At 38.0% G+C, this 19,589-nt stretch overlaps 1 protein-coding gene and 1 long non-coding RNA gene across 3 annotated transcripts in view; one reads left to right on the top strand and one right to left on the bottom strand.

Annotated features, from left to right (window-relative positions):
* Positions 1–3,322: 3,322 nt before the first annotated feature.
* LOC145447117 (solute carrier family 2, facilitated glucose transporter member 5-like) overlaps positions 3,323–19,589 on the top strand; it is a 23,601-nt gene continuing 7,334 nt past the window's right edge. Inside the window, exons 1-9 of one of the 2 annotated variants that reach the window (XM_080325535.1) lie at positions 3,323–3,893; positions 6,089–6,261; positions 7,403–7,492; positions 8,324–8,455; positions 8,972–9,266; positions 11,346–11,467; positions 13,106–13,279; positions 16,019–16,297; positions 19,103–19,263. In XM_080325535.1, coding sequence (XP_080181661.1) covers positions 6,103–6,261; positions 7,403–7,492; positions 8,324–8,455; positions 8,972–9,266; positions 11,346–11,467; positions 13,106–13,279; positions 16,019–16,297; positions 19,103–19,263 — 1,412 coding nt within the window. In that variant the 5' untranslated portion in view covers positions 3,323–3,893; positions 6,089–6,102. Of the gene's footprint in view, positions 3,894–4,017; positions 4,039–6,088; positions 6,262–7,402; positions 7,493–8,323; positions 8,456–8,971; positions 9,267–11,345; positions 11,468–13,105; positions 13,280–16,018; positions 16,298–19,102; positions 19,264–19,589 lie in introns of those variants that run through there. The other variant, XM_080325536.1, reaches the window with a different exon arrangement.
* On the bottom strand, positions 16,595–18,714 carry LOC145447119 (uncharacterized). Its single transcript, XR_013917461.1, has 2 exons — positions 18,359–18,714; positions 16,595–16,858 (listed from the first exon to the last, which is right to left on the bottom strand). It is a non-coding gene; the product is annotated as an uncharacterized LOC145447119 (long non-coding RNA).

The raw sequence follows: 19,589 nt of genomic DNA, 5'->3' as shown, positions 1-19,589 counted from the left end.
GATGATGTGTGTATTAGGGTTATAAGTTATGACTAAAAAAAATTGCCTGTAGCAGGAATTGATGAACATTTTGGTATAAATTAATAAAATCATAATCATTTTGTTCCAATCGAAAAAAATGTCCCGCACAAACTAACATCAATTTTCGACACTGGTCCAAATATGGAAAAAATTTAAAATTCAGAGATATTCTTTGCTACAAATTTAATCTTCAAATATATGTCCTTTTACACTTATTGTAAAGTTCATTCATCAATTTGACCTCCCTTTCTGTTATTATGTTAGTGCCAGGGTCATCTACGACGGACATATCCGACTTCCAGTGGGGTTTTGGGGCACTTTGTCGCTGCAGGACATTCGACTGCAAAGATAGCAGCAAATGATCTTTGGTATATTCTAGAGCTCGACCGATATTGGATTTTTGGGTCGATACCGATAAAACCAATATCTCACACCTTAGCCGATAACCCCAATACATTCAGCCGATATTCAAAAGAAGTTGGATGTATGCGTAAGCACATTTTCAAATCTTCAGAGGGCATTTATTTGAACATCTTTACAGCCATTGTTATACTTGAACATGAAATGAACTAGAACGGCTGCATCTGGACACCTGTAAAGTGTAAGCTATATGAAATATATCAATGTTCTCAGTCTAGCGATCAAAGATTATAATTTTCTGGCTTCCTTCCGCCATGTTGTGACGTCACACGCAAATTGCCGTTAATTTTTCAACTCCAATGGCCGATACCGATAATTCTTTCAAAGTGTGATATCGTCTCGATATTATCGACGAACCGATAATCGATCGGGCTCTAGTATATTCCATCCTTAGACATCTGGTTAGATTACCAGTCTTCCTGAAACGCATTTGCGATAATAAGCATCTCCAGAGTTATTCTCTATCTGGGGAAGTGGAAGTACGCAACACAACCCTTGAGCACCCTCTCGCATTGCGTAGAGATGGAAGTTTATGCCATTTGATCAGTGGTAATCTATACTATTTTCTTTGAAAGAACGGCATGTTCTGCACATGCCATAGATAAACTTAAAATCATCCCTACATCCTCGGTTTTCTAATATTTTCATCTGAAATTCGTGCTTGGTGGATTGCACCTATTTTTCGTAGTGTTTTACCACATCATCTCCAAATTTGTAGCTGAGAGTTGGATTTCTTGAAGACGTTGGATCGAACAACTCTAATATATGCTCTAAGAATCGATAATATGATGTTGGCAAGGGATATGAAAACCCATGCTCATCATTGCATTTCGCAGTTTCGAAACAACGCCATTCTGCCGTCCAGTATCAACAGATGCTACGGTGTCACATATGATATATGAGATTTTCAAATTTTCCTGTACATCATATTCTTCTAAGCGGTTTTCTAGACCGCCGAAAATACCTAGAGTTGTTCTACTTTCGCCTTTCCGAACACCCAGTTTGATTTGTGCCAGACAAATTGAAATTATACGATATATACACTCATACAGTCTACATCTAAAATCGGAATTAATAATTATTTATTAATTATTTAATATTGACTGTAAACAAGAACACGATAGGAATAATTCAATCTGGGCGATCAAAATGTACCAAAATACTATTTTAAATCTTCGCAATTGGAATTGGGTCAGTTAAATTCAAATCAGTCGATAAATAAATTATATAGTCTGTATCTACAAAAGAAAGCCTATCCTCCATACAGTGAAAACTGGAAAATTTTTGTGCGGGAGGTTTTTGTTCAAACAGTCTTAACTTTTGTGAGTTTTGAGATCAGGACACAAAAGCTCATCATTTGTGACTACAGGACACACAAAATTTTGCAATTTTTTTTCTAGTCATAGCCCTAGTGTGTATATATACTGTATGAGTGTATATACCAGTTTTACTGTGAATAAAGAATATTGGTGCTACAGGGGTCGTGAGCAAAAAACTCATGAGGCATATCCAACAGATTCCGGGTAACGTTCGATTCGACATGATCCAGAAAATCACATTATTGGGCACTGTGCACATTCTTCGGAAGGCCTTGAATGCACCACTGGACTAAAATTACACTTGTGAATCACAGCATAATTTCTGTAATTTCGATTCTTCATCTTCAATCATCTCTACCTCTGCTCTGTAACCCTTGCCAATTCTTCATCTGCTGCAATTCTGTAATCTGACTTCTCCGTGTATTGCATAGGAATAACAATTTGAATGTATTACTGAAATTTTAAAAATTTACTCCAATCTCGCCATTTTCCTTTGGGGGCAGGTTGCTCCCCGGATTATGTGTGTATCTACCAGTTTTACTGTGAATAAAGAATATAATAATAATAATACTGCCTCTTAATTAGCCTATATACTGTCGGTCAAGGTGCGTGTCTGATTGCAAGACTACTCCAAGTCGTTTCTGCACCTTCCTATCTTTTCATAATCTTGTGGTGTAGGCCCTATTGATTTGATAAAAACGTTAACAAAATGATGATATGACGATGAATCGTGTCACAAGTATCAGTGTACAGAAAAATTCGTCACTTGTCGGCTGGTGGCGTATTGAGCCGTGGAAACCACTCACAGGTTAATACGCAAAATGGAATATCAACCCACAAGCTCCGCCGACGAGAATTCCTACCTCCACCTCCATCCAAGCTCCTCATCTCCAGCCAATCCGCGAAAGGTGTGTCTTACAAAAAGTCAAGAACGAAAGTTGACCGTGCTGTAAATTGGCTACTCCAGGAATCATACAAATAGAATATCGATATCAGAATATGTCCACAGATGCCCAAACACCTTGAACACCAAAAATATAGCATTGTCGTACGGTCCAGACTACGTATGGTTGCACAGGCGGGATTATACATATATTCATTCACCTGCACTAATAAACTATATGCGTTTTTAGTAAGTAGTAGCGTGACGTCGTGTTTCCAATAATATGACTTGACTAAAATTCAACTTGTATTATCTAATCTAGTGACTTCATTTATCAATGTTCGGCGACCAAGTTACGTCGGGCGTCAGCAACTACAATCTTGAGAGTCTCCCTTTAATCTGCAACCTGCAATCAGCACAACTCGCTTGACCTTATTTATTGACGCATAAGTCGGATAGCGCATGCCAGGTTTCCTTTCACATGTGCTCAGAAAATATGGCGAGCACCACGCTGATTTGTGTGACTCATCTGTATTGTTGAGTTTACAATATAAATCAGAGACAGCAGACTACTCATCGAGATTCGTGAAATCTAGCGCAATCCGCATAGCCATGCTAAAAGATGTTCCTTGCTTTTAAAAAACGGATTGGAAGAAAGAAGGCGGCACGAAATGTGCAGGGGATAATAAATTTTAAAAGATGCTTTGTGAGATATAGCCTACGTTGGAACAACCAGGGGCTGGAGGACGAATGCTTGAGCTCGATTTGGTCGATAATGTGTTGGTTATGCGGCTGTAGAAGGTTGGATGTCACACAGCCACAGCGTAGGGTAGTCTTCGTGATACGAATTGGTAGACCTTACAACGGCATAATCATGACGGAGGAAAATTTATTCTTCAATAAAATTACCCAACATACTACAAAAAAGCAATAAGAGAAGCATTGGTTGATTTGTCTATTTGCAGAATTGTGGCAGAAATGGTTTAGTAAGTTCATAGTAGTTTAGTAGTTGATATTGTAGTTTAATTACATTATACAACGTATAGGAATTTTGTGAGAACTCTGTAATGATTTTGTGCAGTGTCAATCAGAAAGATGGACGAATAGCTTGAATACGCATAATAAGGTATCGTCAAATTTATCTATATAAGCTTTCTCATAGCCTATTTTGAGTTATCTGACGGTTACGATTTTTTTGTTTCCTGATTGCTCTGAGATAACCTGCTCACTCGTTTGACGTAAATTAGAAGGTAAGTTTTTATACTTGTTCGGAGCGATATAGTTTTATCATCTGTTACTACAGTAATTAGCCGGCGGCAGTTAGTAGGTCAATTATCCTACATTGGCGCCATTAAATAATTTTGCTGATAACTCAAGACATACATGATATAGCAGGTATATTTCTAGTGCAATCCCGATGGTTTTACTTGTCGAATGGTTGCGATTTTTACTGCCATTAGTTAAAAAATACCCACCGCAGACAGTGTCATGGGTGTAGATCCGACATTTATACTATGTAACTTTCTGGGTGTGCTGATTTATCATATGCAATTTGCTTGTGGAACGCATATACTATTATATACTCCCAGTCCCTTTCCATCTCAAAGTATCCAGCGTAGAATGGCATTCCATCTATTCGAAAGCGGATATTCTAGTGATAGTAACGGGCTTCGCATTTTAGTTACGATACTTTTTCCGTATGTATGTATAATACATATACATATACATATACATGGTATATGTAGGCTACTGTGTGTCTCTAAGATTATCTAGACATATTGATGCTGATTTAGATCGGAAATTTATCCATGTTTTTTACGGGCATCGGACAATTTTCGTACGTCGGCGCCGAACGCGCAGGGCGTTGTCACCGCCTACCATTCGCGATCTGATAGAGTCAGTCGGGTTCGGAATGTATGCCGTTCATTCTTCTAACTCAGTTATTCAGTTAATAACTCATACAAGACATTGTTAAGTAATTAAAGTTTTCTGCAGTGTTCCCAGTGACTTTTATATTCACTTCATTCATAATAACCATGTCATTAACGCACATCTCGTAGTACCAGAGATGTAGCTTTGATATATATACTATTTAAATTGTGTCACATTCTAGGTAAGTAGGTATGCGTAGCATATGCGCTGTATGCACCGAGATTCTAGTACACATGTGATATCACTTACTCCCTTGTTATCGCAATTTAACTGACAACATATCAGACTTTCGATTGTATAATGTATGTAGGCGAGCCGACGACTTTCCCGCTGTATTTGTAATGGGTGTCAAGATTTCGTAAAATAAATAATGTAGGGCTGTAGGCCTATATTCTGTATATGCGTGTCTGTATGAGCTATAGATAGATAGATATTGTCTAGGTAGGCCTATATATCGTAGACTACCCACTACCCACATCGCCACCTATCAACTCGCAGGGCGTTTTCATCGACTCGGAGGGTCACTCGGGTTTGCAATCTTGTCATTTCATGAAATCATATTGAACAATCGAACTGTATGACTGGGGTATTTACTCAAATGATAATGAGTAGCGTACTGTAAAGTCGTATTGATTAATGAATAAGTCTATCTCAGCATGAAGAAAATTAACTTGAATCCTGTAAAATCCTTCTTAAAGAAACTGCGGTTGTTATGAATTAAACAGAATTTCAAATTATGTTTAAAAATTATACTCAACGAAACTACGAAACCTGCAGTGAGAACACTCCGTAACGTATATTTTTTTCTGTACACCCAAGAAATATAGCGTTAAATTGCAATGCTTTGACAAAACCTGCCAACGAAATCAGAATTTGGCAACACTAGAAATTGGTACAAATTGACACTATAAGCTATACAAAATGGAGAAATGTTTTTGTATGGTAGGTTTTGTAGTGTAGAAGTACAAACTAAATTCAGGAAATGAATTTATCAATTATTGTAAAATATAAGATGTCAATTTACCAAAATGTACGCACAAAGATGCCCGCTGTGTCGTGGTGTTGTATTTTCGTGTGCATATTTATATGGAGTGAAAATATTGATGAGATATAGTATAATACGCTGGGTGCCACGATTACACTCGTTAATATAACTTCTAGTTGTAGTGTAGTAAGTGGGGAATGGGGATACCTAAGCTCGCGACTGAGATCCCGTGAGTTTGGACGTAGAGCGAGTCTTTTGTTAAAATGTGCCGCGTCAACTGTTTGATAGAGGGCATCTTTTGAAATCGGTTCAACCGGGTGCGCGCGGCGAGCGGGGGAAAATATCGATTTGACGATATGAGTAATGCGGCAAACGCGCAGGCCGTTCGCGGCTCCGATCGTTTGTATCGGAGCGTGACGGCCAGGTCGGCGTGGAGAGGGAGTGGCGATGTTGTTCCGATTCTGACAATAACAGACGGACAAAGATGCGAGTGAACTTTCAAGTTTGGATTTTTGGTTTTCAATGTAGCACCTTCGGTTGAGATGAACGGCCATGCGGAGCTCTGTCAGTCGAACGGTGTTACAAAAAATGGAAACCACGTCAATTACACCAACGGAGATTGCAAGATACAACTGATCCCAAACGGCCATTGCAAGGATAACGGCGTCCATAACGTCGGGAATGGGAATGGCAATGGTGTGGTGAGTAAAAAAGATGATTGCAATGGTGTTTAACGCTCTGGAGTTTCACATGTACCTATGATATTCAGCTATTACATGATTCTGTATAAATCTGCTCCTAAAAGAACTAAAACCCTGCACTCACAGGAACTGTACCGATTCAATCAATGTTCTGTTTTGTTTTTGGAACTATCAACCGAATAAATTAGTCTCAGTTCAGTTTATTATGAATTTTCATCATTTAAAAATATCACAAGACTGCGATACGATGAAAAGATAGGAAGGTATCGAAACGACTTGGAGTAGTCTTTGAAATCAGACACCCAACTGGCCCACTGAATGAAAAGTAAAAGAAGATATATAATACAAGACAGGCGACAAAATGACATGGCATGTAACGGAAGGCGAGTTTGATGTCAGGTTGTGGTCCGGTAAACTTGAGGGCTGACTAGTATTTAATGAAGTGGTGAATAGGTCAATGTCATACCAAACACATGATAAACTCACCTAATTTTCACTGGGCCGGCAATGCAAGGCGTTGATCATGTTGATCTGTATGGGACTTTTGAGTAGTCAGAATGGATAGATCTGGTGCAAAATAACGATAGTAGTCGCAAGTGCGGAGTCATCGAACACAATTTCTGGTTTGTCTTCCAACCGGTTAGATACGACTACCTTGTGGCATATGATGATATCACCATTGATATTATGCATACCTATATGCTGTGAACTGTTTGAAATAGGTTTGCAGCAATATTCCACTATCCCATAAATCAATGCTCTGTAGTGTTATGATGTGCGTGCTTATCAGTTAGTTTTTTTGATCGGCCTATTTCCTCATTAAATCAATGCCTGTATGATGCGATGTACCATGATATCAGGTTCTCCGCACTTTGGGTTTACTTTCAAAAGCCTGTCATTTCAGTGATTTTATAACTACAAATATCTTTCGTGACTCGAATTTTTATGCACTTAATTGAATTGACTAATATACGACTATACGTACCCACACTGTTTAACTCGCACATTGGTGCTCCAACCTACTAGGCTATTGTTATGCAATAGGGTAGTCTGTACTCGTTTCACCCACATATTCCTACCCCTGACTGTAGTCTATTCATTTTTACTTTCCATATCATACTAATGTGAATTTCCTTTACAGATTGTTACCTCAGACACATTTGACCACAAAGCAAAAGATACACAAGCTCATAGTCAATTTGACGCTGATGACATAGCATGTAATGATCCTGTAAGTAATGCTCCTTTTGATTTAATTTACTTCCAAATAAAACAATACCAGAAGCAGTTCTGTGTGATTGTCATATACTTGCAGTGTTTTATTTGAATATCTATAGTGAATGATGCAAGGTGTTGTTTTCATGCTGTTGGATGTCTTCATGTAGGATCCCCGTCAATTATAGCTGCACCATTGTTGGACCGAGTTATTTATCGCCTATCCTGTATAATTCTAGCCCCTGTTCTCGGTGGTAGTCAAATTAGCAATTTCGAATTGCCATATGCCTTCTCAATACACTATTAGTCACCTTATGTTTGCCCCAAAGATGCATCATTGCAATATTTCCAAGGTAGGCCATCACTGTTACAAGATAAAACAATAGGCTAAATATATCATGACAATTAAGTTCTATTCCAATCAAATTTGAGCAGGCCTACCGCCTACTCCCCATCGAAAGCAGCTATTCCAAACTTGACTTAAATTTCACAATCCCATTTGACCACTTTTAGCATACATAATAGATTCTGTTTGGAATATAGGATCCTCATTGGCTTGGATGTTATGAGTTTCTGCAACTTACTGGAATGGCCTGAAATTCATAATAAGCAGAAATAACTTGAATGAATTTGTATAGGCAATACAGTCTACCACAAACGGTTGGTTGGTCAGAAGTATCTCCTCAATGAGCAATGATTAACCCCCTTACCAGTATGGAAATATTGATTACGTCATAATGTGCATCTTTTTTGTCATTACTGTTTACCATGTTATTGATGCATTGCATGTCAGGGAAATAATGTCATACAAGTATGTTGTTACATTACTATATTTTTCTGCTTACAGGTCAATTCTTGGTATTGCCTGATAACGCTCTTTGCCACGACAGCATCTACGATGATGTCCGTCGGTCTGTCATTTGGTGCATTGAATCCGATCATGAAATTCCTAGGCGCATTTTACGGTGAAATATATGTGGTAAGTTCATTTTGAACCAATCGTATTGGGGATTGAATGTTTAAAACATATTCTCTAATCTTTTTGATAAAAGTAGTCTACTCCCTAAGAAATTGGATATAACATTGGATAAATGGGTGGTGGTTATCATTGAAATGAATAGGCTAACTATATACATCTTGGATATGGTCATCAATAGGACTTGAAACTTACAGAATAATTCTACATTCTTGATGTTCCTCAACTTGCGTTTATCAAATATTGGCTAGATTTGATTAGATAATATCACGGTCTATCCTATAACCTTGAGCCTTGTGAAAGCAAATGTTTGGATGTCACCGTAAATTATTATGGCCTATTTTTGTGTAATTTGTTAATTAAAGAAACATAAACGGAGTAAATGACATACCAACTAATTTTTATGGGGGGGGAGGGAGGTTATAATTGTTTTGCATCACACTTAAGCTAGATCAGATTTGAAGCAGACAGAATCTTGCAGTTGGGAGACATGATTTATACATGTGACATGTTTTCCAGACTCGTTGCAATGTAACCCCTGGTTGCAATATATCCTCTGAAGATGAAATCGAAGAATTTGCCAAAGTGGGAGTCGCATTGACGGTATCCATTACCTTGTTGGGAGGACTGGTGGGGGCTCTGTCACTAGGACTGTTTTTGCATTTTCTGACACGCAAAAAATCCATGATGGTCATCAATGCAATTAACATTATCGGGGTGATGCTATCCAGCTTCATTGGCCATGCTGTCATATCATACGAGGTGATTATTTTCGGGAGATCATTAATGGGATTCGCGTCTGGAGTTGCAATGAGTAAGTATTGGCATATTTATATGCTCCTGTTAAGGAGTTTTTCACTCAGTGACTTAGTTTCCAAACTATTAAATCTGTTGATGATTCATAATCTTGCCTCACAGATTTGTTGATAGCCTATTGCTTTTTCCCAGTGCATTAACATTTCAGCAAGTTTACTCCAAATCCTTGAATCATTTTTAAAATCTCTTCGTTTTCATATGATGAGATCTTGAAATAGATTTCATCCAATAAGTAGGCCTACTATGCCAACTTGGTTAGAACATTGTTTTCTTTAAAAAACATACCCCTTTCATCTAAACCACAAATTAGCTTACTATTTTCATAATCAATGCCAAAAAAAATATGCTGATTCTCTGAAAAATCTGCCAATTTAGGCAAACTGGTTATGTGGTGAACTGGGAATGCTGTTATTGGGTTATGACTTATGAGTAGGGCGGTTTTTTTTTGACATGTCAAAATTTGTCAAAATTTTGTCAAAATTGTAGCGTTAGGTCAAAATTTGTCAAAATTTTTCATAAAGTCAAAAATATTTTGACTTCTACATTTTGTTTGTATCGTAGATTTTGCACTGTCCGTGAACTTATAATTTGATATTTTACCGCTTTTAGCCTATTTTATAGGCCTACCGTTGTAAACTGCTAATCGTCTGCCCATTCTGAATCATAAACGGTCAAATAAAACGAACAATAGGTAGACATGGTGTTATGGTCAACGTACTGCAATATCCTAACTGAAGAAAGACTTCTTGTGCATTGCGTCATTCTTATATTGAGAAGCGCATGATGAAAAATCGTGATGTAGACAACATTGTCAGAATGAAGCAACACGGTGTGTCACCAGCACTGTACTCACAACTTGAGTGTTGTCAGCCAACAACTCCTGCTTTTGAACGTCCTTGGCAAGCTTCTTAGTAAGGACGTGCACTTTCTACCCAAGAATGTAGGAAAGTATCTCTCGTTGTACTACAAAATATTTTAATTATTTCTACCATAATACATATTGTAACTCATAGGGCCAGATTTCGTTAAAATAATGTTTTTTCATGTAAAAAGTTGCCTGTTGCTCAGCCAAAAACGTTTTTTCAGGCCAAACTACTTCGTTAGGACAGTCAGTTCCAACCAGAAATGAAGATAAGTGGTACAATTTTAACATTATGTGGGAAAACACCTAATTTGCATATGTTAGGTCAAAATTTGGTCAAAATTCAGTTTTTTTAGGTAAAAAAAAGTCAAAATTTTGATTTTTTAGGTCAAAATTTTCTTTTTTTTTAGGTAAAAAAAAAACCGCCCTACTTATGAGTAATGAACAACAATTTTTCAAATAATATCAGACAAGATCTAGAAATATAGGTCAAATTCATTTTAAAACGAAATGGCATATTATGTAGAGATGAGCTAGTTCTAATCAGTTACATTTATAATAATAATTAGAGCATTTCATGAGTTAAGAAATGATAGTTGAAATTCCAGTAAATAGGCTGATAGGACATTTTTATATTTGCAGTAGGCAAAGTAATACTGCCGTTTTCTTTCTGCACTAAATCATCATCTGCTTCTATGGTTTTTAAGGCCACATTTTGCTACTGAAATTTGGAAAGTTGATTCTATTCGGTTTTATCATTTCTGTCACTGCCGAACCACGCATATAAAAGCCGCTTTTTGCTGTGTACCCTCAGACTGCATGGTTTTGTAATACAATTTAGTCATTATTGATTGGTCAGGATCAGGAAGATGCATTTTGCGATTTCACTAGTTGAGTGGCGCTCTTGACCTATTGAAGTCTGAAACACATTATCTTAAATTACTTTGAACTAGGGCAAGGTAAAGGCGGTTCCAGTAGGCTACTCTAATCCAACTCGAGTATCAATTATATTGGTTCGATTAGTGAGTGTTGATTACACTTTCACACGTAGAGTAGCATGTCATCAATGAAAAATGTAGTTACAATACTTCATTTGCACCACTGGGGTCTCAAATCTTAATACCATTCTCGACTCTGAATAAAATCGCCCAGCCCAGCCTACTTAGAAGCTAGAGCTATGTAGAATAGCTTGGTCTGAGTGTTTTATCATTTCAGATATGGTTCCCATGATTATATCGGAGTCTTCCACAAAGTGCCGAGCGCCTTTCTATCTCAGCCTAATCGGAGTGAATTTGTCGCTAGGAGGTGTGCTCGGTATCACGTTTGGTCTTCCGGAGGTTTGTGCATTCATTACTAAAAATTATCAATCCATATTAAATCATTGGTACTAGATCAAGTCTTAAGTATGGGCGCAATGCTTGGTATACTATAAAAGTGGAGTGGATCGATTGATCAAGCAATTGCTCCATTTTAGGCATATGCATTGCTAGTCGGATTTAAAAAGATTTTGCGATTCATTGATATTGTTGCCGTAGGACTAATCAATTTCTCCGCATGCCTTAAAATTGCCCACTTGTATTATATGTTTCTGTCCATATTTTTTTATTACTGTGTAATACCGTCACATACATTATTTTATATAGGACTCGGCAAACTTATTATTACTGTATATTAGGGTGGTTCAAAAATAACCTTTTTTCCTGAATCTTCCAGGTTACTTGATTAAATCGTTCGGTTGCCTTAAAAAACGACGCACACCAAATTTGAATTCATTCCAACCAATATTCGCGGATTTCGTAGAGTTTGAAAATTTTGAATTTGCCTAAAAATGCAGAAAAAATTTTTTTTCAAATTTTTCTGCCAACCCCATGAAATTGTTGCGCTGTCTTCGAAAACGATGCAAAACAAATTTGACTCAATTCGAAGCCGTAGAAGTGGAGTTATTTCAGTTTTTCTTTGATAATTCTGGGATTATCCTTGATTGGTGGATCATCTCAGAATTATCATCAAAAAACTTGAATAACTCCGCTTCTGCAGCTTGGAATTGAGTCAAATTTGTTTTCCATCGTTTTTGAAGACAGCGCAACAATTTCATAAGGTTAGAAGGAAAATTTGAAAAAAATTTTTTTTTGCATTTCAAGGCAAATTCAAAATTTTCAAACTCTACGAAATCCGCAAATATTGGTTGGAATGAATTCAAATTTGGCGTGCGTCGTTTTTTAAGGCAACCTAACGATTTAATCAAGTAACCTGCAAGATTCAGGAAAAAAGGTTATTTTTGAACCACCCTACTGTATATACATAGACTCAAATTGATATACGGTACCTCTTAAATTTGTTTTTACCCTTTCCTGATGTCCCGTCTTTTCATTATATTACAATAAGTAGAATCTGATTTATGATTTATCAACCATAATATAGGTATCAAATGCTGCTGCATTCCATTTAATAAGGCCACTGACAACTAAACTCGATTTTCCTTGACTTTTCGTGTGGACTTTATTACGAAATTAGAAATTTTTTATCACTGAATTTTTCTGTAATCATTCAAGTTCTCGCGTCTGCTGGTGCATGTGTGTGTCTCGCATTCTGTAGTTTGAAATCATAACCTCCTCGCGTATCCGACACATGCAGCATTCCTTTTCATCAGTAGTAGTTTTGTATTATCCCTTATTTCTTTCCATCCAGGATACACGGCTTATACATTGCTTAGGCCCGGGTTGGTGTCCGATTTCAAAGACGACTCGAAGTCGTTTCGACACCTTCCTCTCTTTTCATTGTATCGCAATCTTGCGGTGTCTTGAAATTATAAATAAACTGATACTGATCCTAATACTCCAACAAATTTGTTGTATCTGTGTGTGGTATTGTAGTTTGAGCAAGCATTTCTGTGTATTTTAAAAAGGAAATATTGTGCATGTCAATATTCAAGACTTGACTATTGAATTGTACCATAATTGGTTTCTCGTCGGCAGGTATTTGGTACGGAACGCTTCTGGCCAATCGCGCTTTCAATGGCTTCCATTCCGTCACTTGTATATCTGGTCTTGTCACCTTGGCTACCAGAGACGCCTTCCTACCTCATTTTGATTGGCAAGAATAGAAAAGCGCTGGATACGCTTCAACGTCTCAGAGACGGCTCCTCACGAGTAGGTTTTCGAATCTGCATTCAAGATCTTATTATTTCGCAAGGCAGGGATTGTTACGTTTATTGCAATTGCCGTAATTCATTTTGTCAACAGGCAAAATCGACTGACACTAATTCGTCGCGAAAATCTCAATCTTAAATCAACAGCAACATTAGTCACTAACACACTTGTAGCAGACCTATAACGAAGTTGAGTCTAAGTCTGAAACTTGACTTTGCAAACTAATCAGAACTGGTGAAATCAGACTGTACATAAACAATTTTGAAATATCTTGTCATGCAATTTTATGGAAAACTTTCAATTGGCTATCATAATATCTTGTTTGCTGAAAACTTGTGTTGTTTTCTATTTGTTCAGCAATCATTATATTTCGTTTTAAAGCACTTCTTGACAAGCCTCATCATACTTGGACTGAAGACTCAATTTCCTGCTTAAGTCAAATTACTTGAAATGATGATGATGATGTCGAGCATGAGTCATCAGTCTGTCATGTTAGGATGTTTTCTTTGTGGCTTCATAAAGGAAGTGTGAGACACATTGTACTTTGGATGTTCTTATTTAACAAGGAAAGTGTCAGTTTTTCTTCAGAATTTCAATTCATCAATCCATTTACGACTGATTACATTTCCGGACGAAATCTCTGCTCTTGATCATATTTCCCATTGCCTTCTATCTCTGAATGCCCATAAAATGACCTGTGATTTGTTCCAGAAAAGAATATATCTGAGCTGAGTCAGTTTGAGTTTGGAATGCTATCATTTGAGTCATTGAGCACTCCCAGTTGATGTTCTGATCATTTCCTAGCAATCCCTCTTTCTGGAACCTTGGTAAGTCCTGAGATTCCAAAATGATGCTTCATTTTTGTAGGTATCTGACTATCTGTGTGAGATATATTATCCATAGTCACTCTTTTTTAAAAAATAGGCTGAATCTATTGTCATATTTGAAAAGTTGCTACTTATACTGGTTGGATCTAGCCAGATGTCTATTGGCAATAGAAACAGGTCTGATGTCCAGTTCGCGATCCATGGGTCACGACTTTTGAGATTCCGTGGTTCATTCCGAGCACAAAAGCTATCCATGCTCTAAATCAGTGGTTCTTAACCTTTTTCATACCATTACCCCCAAGAAGAAAATGACAGGATGCAATTACCCCCTTTCAAAAAATAACAAATTACAGCTTGCACTCTATTAATTGTAAAACAACACAAGGTGACGTCGTAATGCCTTGTGAAAATATCAAGTCAATGCGAAAGCTGTTTTTGCGTTATCCAGTGGTCACATCTAGGCAAAGCGGAGGATAATAGACAGCATCTCATGTAATAGTCAATCGCAAACTTATTTCAATTTTTGGTTTTGATAGATACCATTGCAGAAAATCCTATTTCACCGCAATAAGTTGGAGGAAATTCAATCAGAAAGTTTTAATGCCATTATGACAAAGATTGGTTATTCATTTTGAAGCCGAACCCACAAGGTTTCCAATATCTTCCCCTCGTTTCTCCGAAAGCATTTTGATGATGTCAGACTTAATTTTTCTGACTAGACTAGGCCACTACACTTTTCAATTCTAACAATTATATATCTAGGATATTGTTATTGCATTATAGCTGTAAACCTGAACCTATACTACCCTTGTTGTCCTTCAATTTGCCAGCATGCGTAACAATATAATATGATTCGCACTACTGCGAAATAACTTCGATATACCTAGCACTATGCTAACTACATTTGACCCTGTTATTCATAATCACTAAGTGGTTACTATGATGTCACAGCAGGCATGGTGTGTTGAGTGAAACAAAATATATACAAGCACGCAAAAATTCATCTTAGCCCACATTCATATTTACGTTTGAAAATATTTCAGTGCAGCGTCAAAAGTTCGTGAAATATGTCAATTAGAATTACCCCCCGGAAATTGGTGAATTACCCCTTTGGGGGTAATTACCCCCAGGTTAAGAACCACTGCTCTAAATGGTAGCATTTGAAAAAAAAATATATAAAATTGACAAGATCAGAAAAAGTAAAATATATGTTTGCTTTCAATCTTTTACAAGCAATCTTTCTGATTCAAAATCCCTAAAAGCTACATTCCAAGATACTCTTGTCTTTTGAGGTACGGAACTTCAATATGCAATAGAATATCGTGATATTGAATTCGAACCGAATGTTTTCAGTAGAGACTCGACAGTGGTTATCATCAGTAATTAGTTACAGCCGAACATATTTGGGTTGATTTCGATATGAATATATTTTTCCATTGTATATTGAAGTTCTGTACCTGTGTCTTCAAATTATGAATTAGTTTTCTGGATTTCGCGTCCTATAGGCTATATCACTGATATTGCTCAGTGGGAGATTTTGATAACTAGATCATAATTCTTAATAATTGTGTAATTAGTCTAATCGCAGAAAAATGTCGGTAATGTAACTTGTGAAATGTTTTACGAGCTCTAATTTAAATACTGGTTTTCCGGGAAATTCTACATGAGAACTGTGTCGTGCGAAACGTGCCAATCTTGCTGCACAGACTTCGTCGTTCATGTACTTATCAGGATCAACTCTGGTTTGATATTAACTAAACCTGATGCAAAGTTTTCACAAATTCAGTAATTCTAATTCTAATCTAGAAAACTGAAAATTTACTAGTTGGTAAAGTCTGCTCAGCGATAAGTGGAGGTGCATCGGAGCATTTTGTATTCCATTTTACATGATGTGTGGTCTTTTTGTGTCCAGAGCATGCTCGCTGCGGAGATAGCCAGCATCCGTCGTGAGCACGGCCAGCAAAGCAAATCCAGTCCTTCGCTTCCGTTGCGCACGCATCTCTGCAACCGAGGATATCTTTGGCAGCTGTTCCTGGTTGTGATGGTGTTTCTGGGCAGCGAGTTTTGCGGCATCAACGCGATCACGATGTACTCGAACGAAATCTTCATACGAGCTGGAATCCCGGAGGCTCAAGTTACCTATGCATCACTTATTGTTTATTTTGTCCAGTTTTTGGTGTCACTGGCTGGGGTGAGTGCAAACTAGAACAAAGTACCGGAATTTCAAAATGCCTAACTAGAACTACTTAGTTCAAGCTAGAACTGAACTGAAATTAATGACCTTTAAAAATACCCAACAAATTAACTAAAAAAAGGTAATTAGATTCAATTTCGAAACAACACATTGAAGGGTTTTCGGGTCAGAGGGGTCCCGACCACCAACCCCCTAGCAATGTTCGTAGTGATGACTCTAAGATAGCAATGGCTGCTATCACAATTTACGCCAAACAATGACGACACATGCTTCTTGTTGTTCTATGACTAAATATTTTTAATGCAAAACTAGAACTACCGGTACTCGCTTTTTAAAATTCGCAACTAGAACTAGAACAAAAAATATGTATTTATTTGGCCCTCAATCATCGCCATCGTAATCATTCTTAATCACAATTAGAATTTCACTCATTTCAAACACTAAAAATTCACATGTAATAAATTAGCTCACAATTGCGATTTTAGAATTCGAGATAGTATTTGTTTTTCTCTTGGGAAAAAATCCTAATAATTGCTTTAAATTTCCCGAATATATTTCCTGGGAGCAATGTTCCCTCTAAATTTTCAAGAGCCTGCGCAAACACGCCAACTCACTGCGCAAGCCCTCGGACAACAGTGCGCAACCACTCTCCAATAGGGTGATAAAACCAACTACTGGGGGGCTTCGCCCCCCAGACCCCCCTAGGACTATAGGCTTTTCCGGTACTTATCTTCTACATTGGGTGCCCATTTAGTAGCAGCGTCCCTATAACGCGCGTAGCGCGAAAAATTTATATAATTCATGATTGCATCAGCCAATATGATCGGGAATTGCATATATATTGCTATCAATTTTTATCCTCTCCCTGCTCACATAATCAGATTTACCGGTAGAGCTGATCCAGTGAGGTGTGTTGGAATAGATATGCCCTCTAAATAATAATAAAACATCTTCGGGCGTACCCGTTGATATAATAACTTCGTTGCATGATGCTATTTCGTGACCCCCTATCTGCTATGTCAAAAGATGTTGAAATCGTCAAAACGTACTAAAGTAAAAGACGTACACGATTTCAAATTGGTATTTCTTAACTGGAAAATAATGTCCCCTCGATATGGCATTTGTCTTGTCGTGGGACTCTGATCGCCAGGACAGGAACATTCGGCGCCAGCCATTTAGGCGCCTATGGACATGGACAATTACACATATATTTGTATATATCGAAGTTTTCGGTCAGCACCAGGGCAGTCTTTTTCGCTCAAGGTTTTCTCGCTGCTGATCGTTCTGGCGCACTTCTTGGAGTCGCATGTTAAATAGCCTTTAACTTCATATGTCTTGGCGCGTCATGGTGCGGTAATGGCCGACGCTCAACTGCCCATTTCTATAAATCATGTGTAATTTTTGTTGGGAAAGGGTACCCAATAATCAGATATCTGACAATAATAAAACGCGCGTAGCGCGAAAAAGTTCCTGAAAAATTCCAAAAAAATACACCATGATTTATGTTAATTCTCGAAATAATTTTGGACCCCTTTCGAGCTCGGCCCCTCCAATTGGGGGGTTTGTGTGCGAAAGTTACGGACCTGAGTAAATATTACGCAATGTTCATTCGTTAGTTTCTCGGAGATTAACTTCGAGCTAGCCCATTATTATTGATCACTTTGTTAAACCATGTTATTACGCCATTTCCAGAAAATAATGCGCTATTGAAATGATATCAGTATCGCTCACGCGTACGAGGCCATACTAAAAAAATATCTTCCGTGAGGCGCACGTGATTGTGAATTCTTATTTCTTCACTGTGCGCAATAGTTACCTTTGTGGGGCGCACTTGTACCTCGATTTCAGACTTCAGTGATAACACAATTTGGCCCTGAGAATGTTCCATCTTAATTTTCACGAATATGCGCGCCTGCGTGGTCCATTGGACAACAGTGCGCAACAACTATAAAAAAAACATCATTTCTGATTTTTTGTGCGCAGCGTAGATTTTTTGTGCGCAGAGACCGTTTCAGCACTGTGCATTTGCGCACGTGCGCAGCTTAGAGGGAACACTGCCTGGGAGACATGGTTGGGTTATATTTTTTTTATCTGAACAAGTCACACACAATGTACAATGCGATAAGATATCATGAGCAGATAGGAGGATGTAGAACGACACGCAGCAGTAGCGATCCTTTACTCTGACATCCACCTCGGCCTAGAGTGCCCGACGTCACAGTTCTTTTCAATGTTGATCTTTTAGAAGCCGCGGCCCTTTCTACTAGTTCTTTTCCATTCATTGTGAGTGGGCTTTTTTGTCGCCGTAAGAACGGCAACGGCAGGGGAAGAGGAGCCCAGATAAACCTCCGGCGGGAATCGAACGCGGTTCGCCTGCGTGCTGGGCGCTTATCGTAACCACTACACTATCTCCCCTGCCCTCCCCTCCCCTCCCCCTTGCATGTGCAAGGAAGAAATCAGTAACATGAATGAATGAAACCAATTATATGAAATTAATGGAATGCAATTATGATAAAGCCTACGTAGTCAATTTTTTCCCTGTCATGGAATTGGTGTTTCCTCATGAAGTTTACTAAACATAAGGTTAGATAGAACCGATATTGTAGACAACTTTCGAAGTCTGTGTAAAAGTTAGCAAACTTTCCACAATTTCCTGGAACATCTAACAAAAAGCGATTATCAGCAAAATTTCGCCTTTTCTCCACAAATAATTCGATTATTATGCCGCATACCTCCTTATTCCCATTGTTATCAAAGAGTCCAAAGATAGCGGAATCGTCATGTTGCCTTCTTCCCTTTCAGTCCGCGGCAGTCAACAAATGGGGCGCCAAACGACTCGCTGTATTTTGGCTCACGATCATGGGGCTCTCCATGACGTTATTGACGGCTTCTGCGCATTTTTCAACCATCCACCAGCCATTGGCCTATGTCAGCGTTGCGGCTGTTTCAATTTATGTATTGTCGTAAGTACCATTGTGGTTTGAAATCAGGAGGGAACAATTGAGAATGGGTTGATTTGAATGTACTCAACTCCCTGCAAAATGTATATGACGAGTGTGCAATGTGCATCCACTCCAGTGTAGACTTTAAAAGCGGCATAATTCTAGAGGTCCAAGAAGACTAACTGGAGAAAAATGCCGGTCATCTAATCTGGTTTCTGGAATGTTTCGTTCTTCTCATTTCTATTCTAGTCTTCATTCTAATTTTTGGTTTTCCTGAAAATGCTACAGGTTTGCTGTACGAACTTGCTATGTAGACCAATCTCATGCTTATGATGATGAACTCTGGT

The sequence above is a fragment of the Botryllus schlosseri genome, chromosome 9 (genome assembly GCF_051294905.1).
Source record: "Botryllus schlosseri isolate E-star chromosome 9, Bs_hap1, whole genome shotgun sequence".
In the NCBI taxonomy this organism is placed as follows: domain Eukaryota; kingdom Metazoa; phylum Chordata; class Ascidiacea; order Stolidobranchia; family Styelidae; genus Botryllus; species Botryllus schlosseri.
Note: the sequence above shows the minus strand (reverse complement) of the source record. Positions and strands in the feature narration are given on the sequence as shown.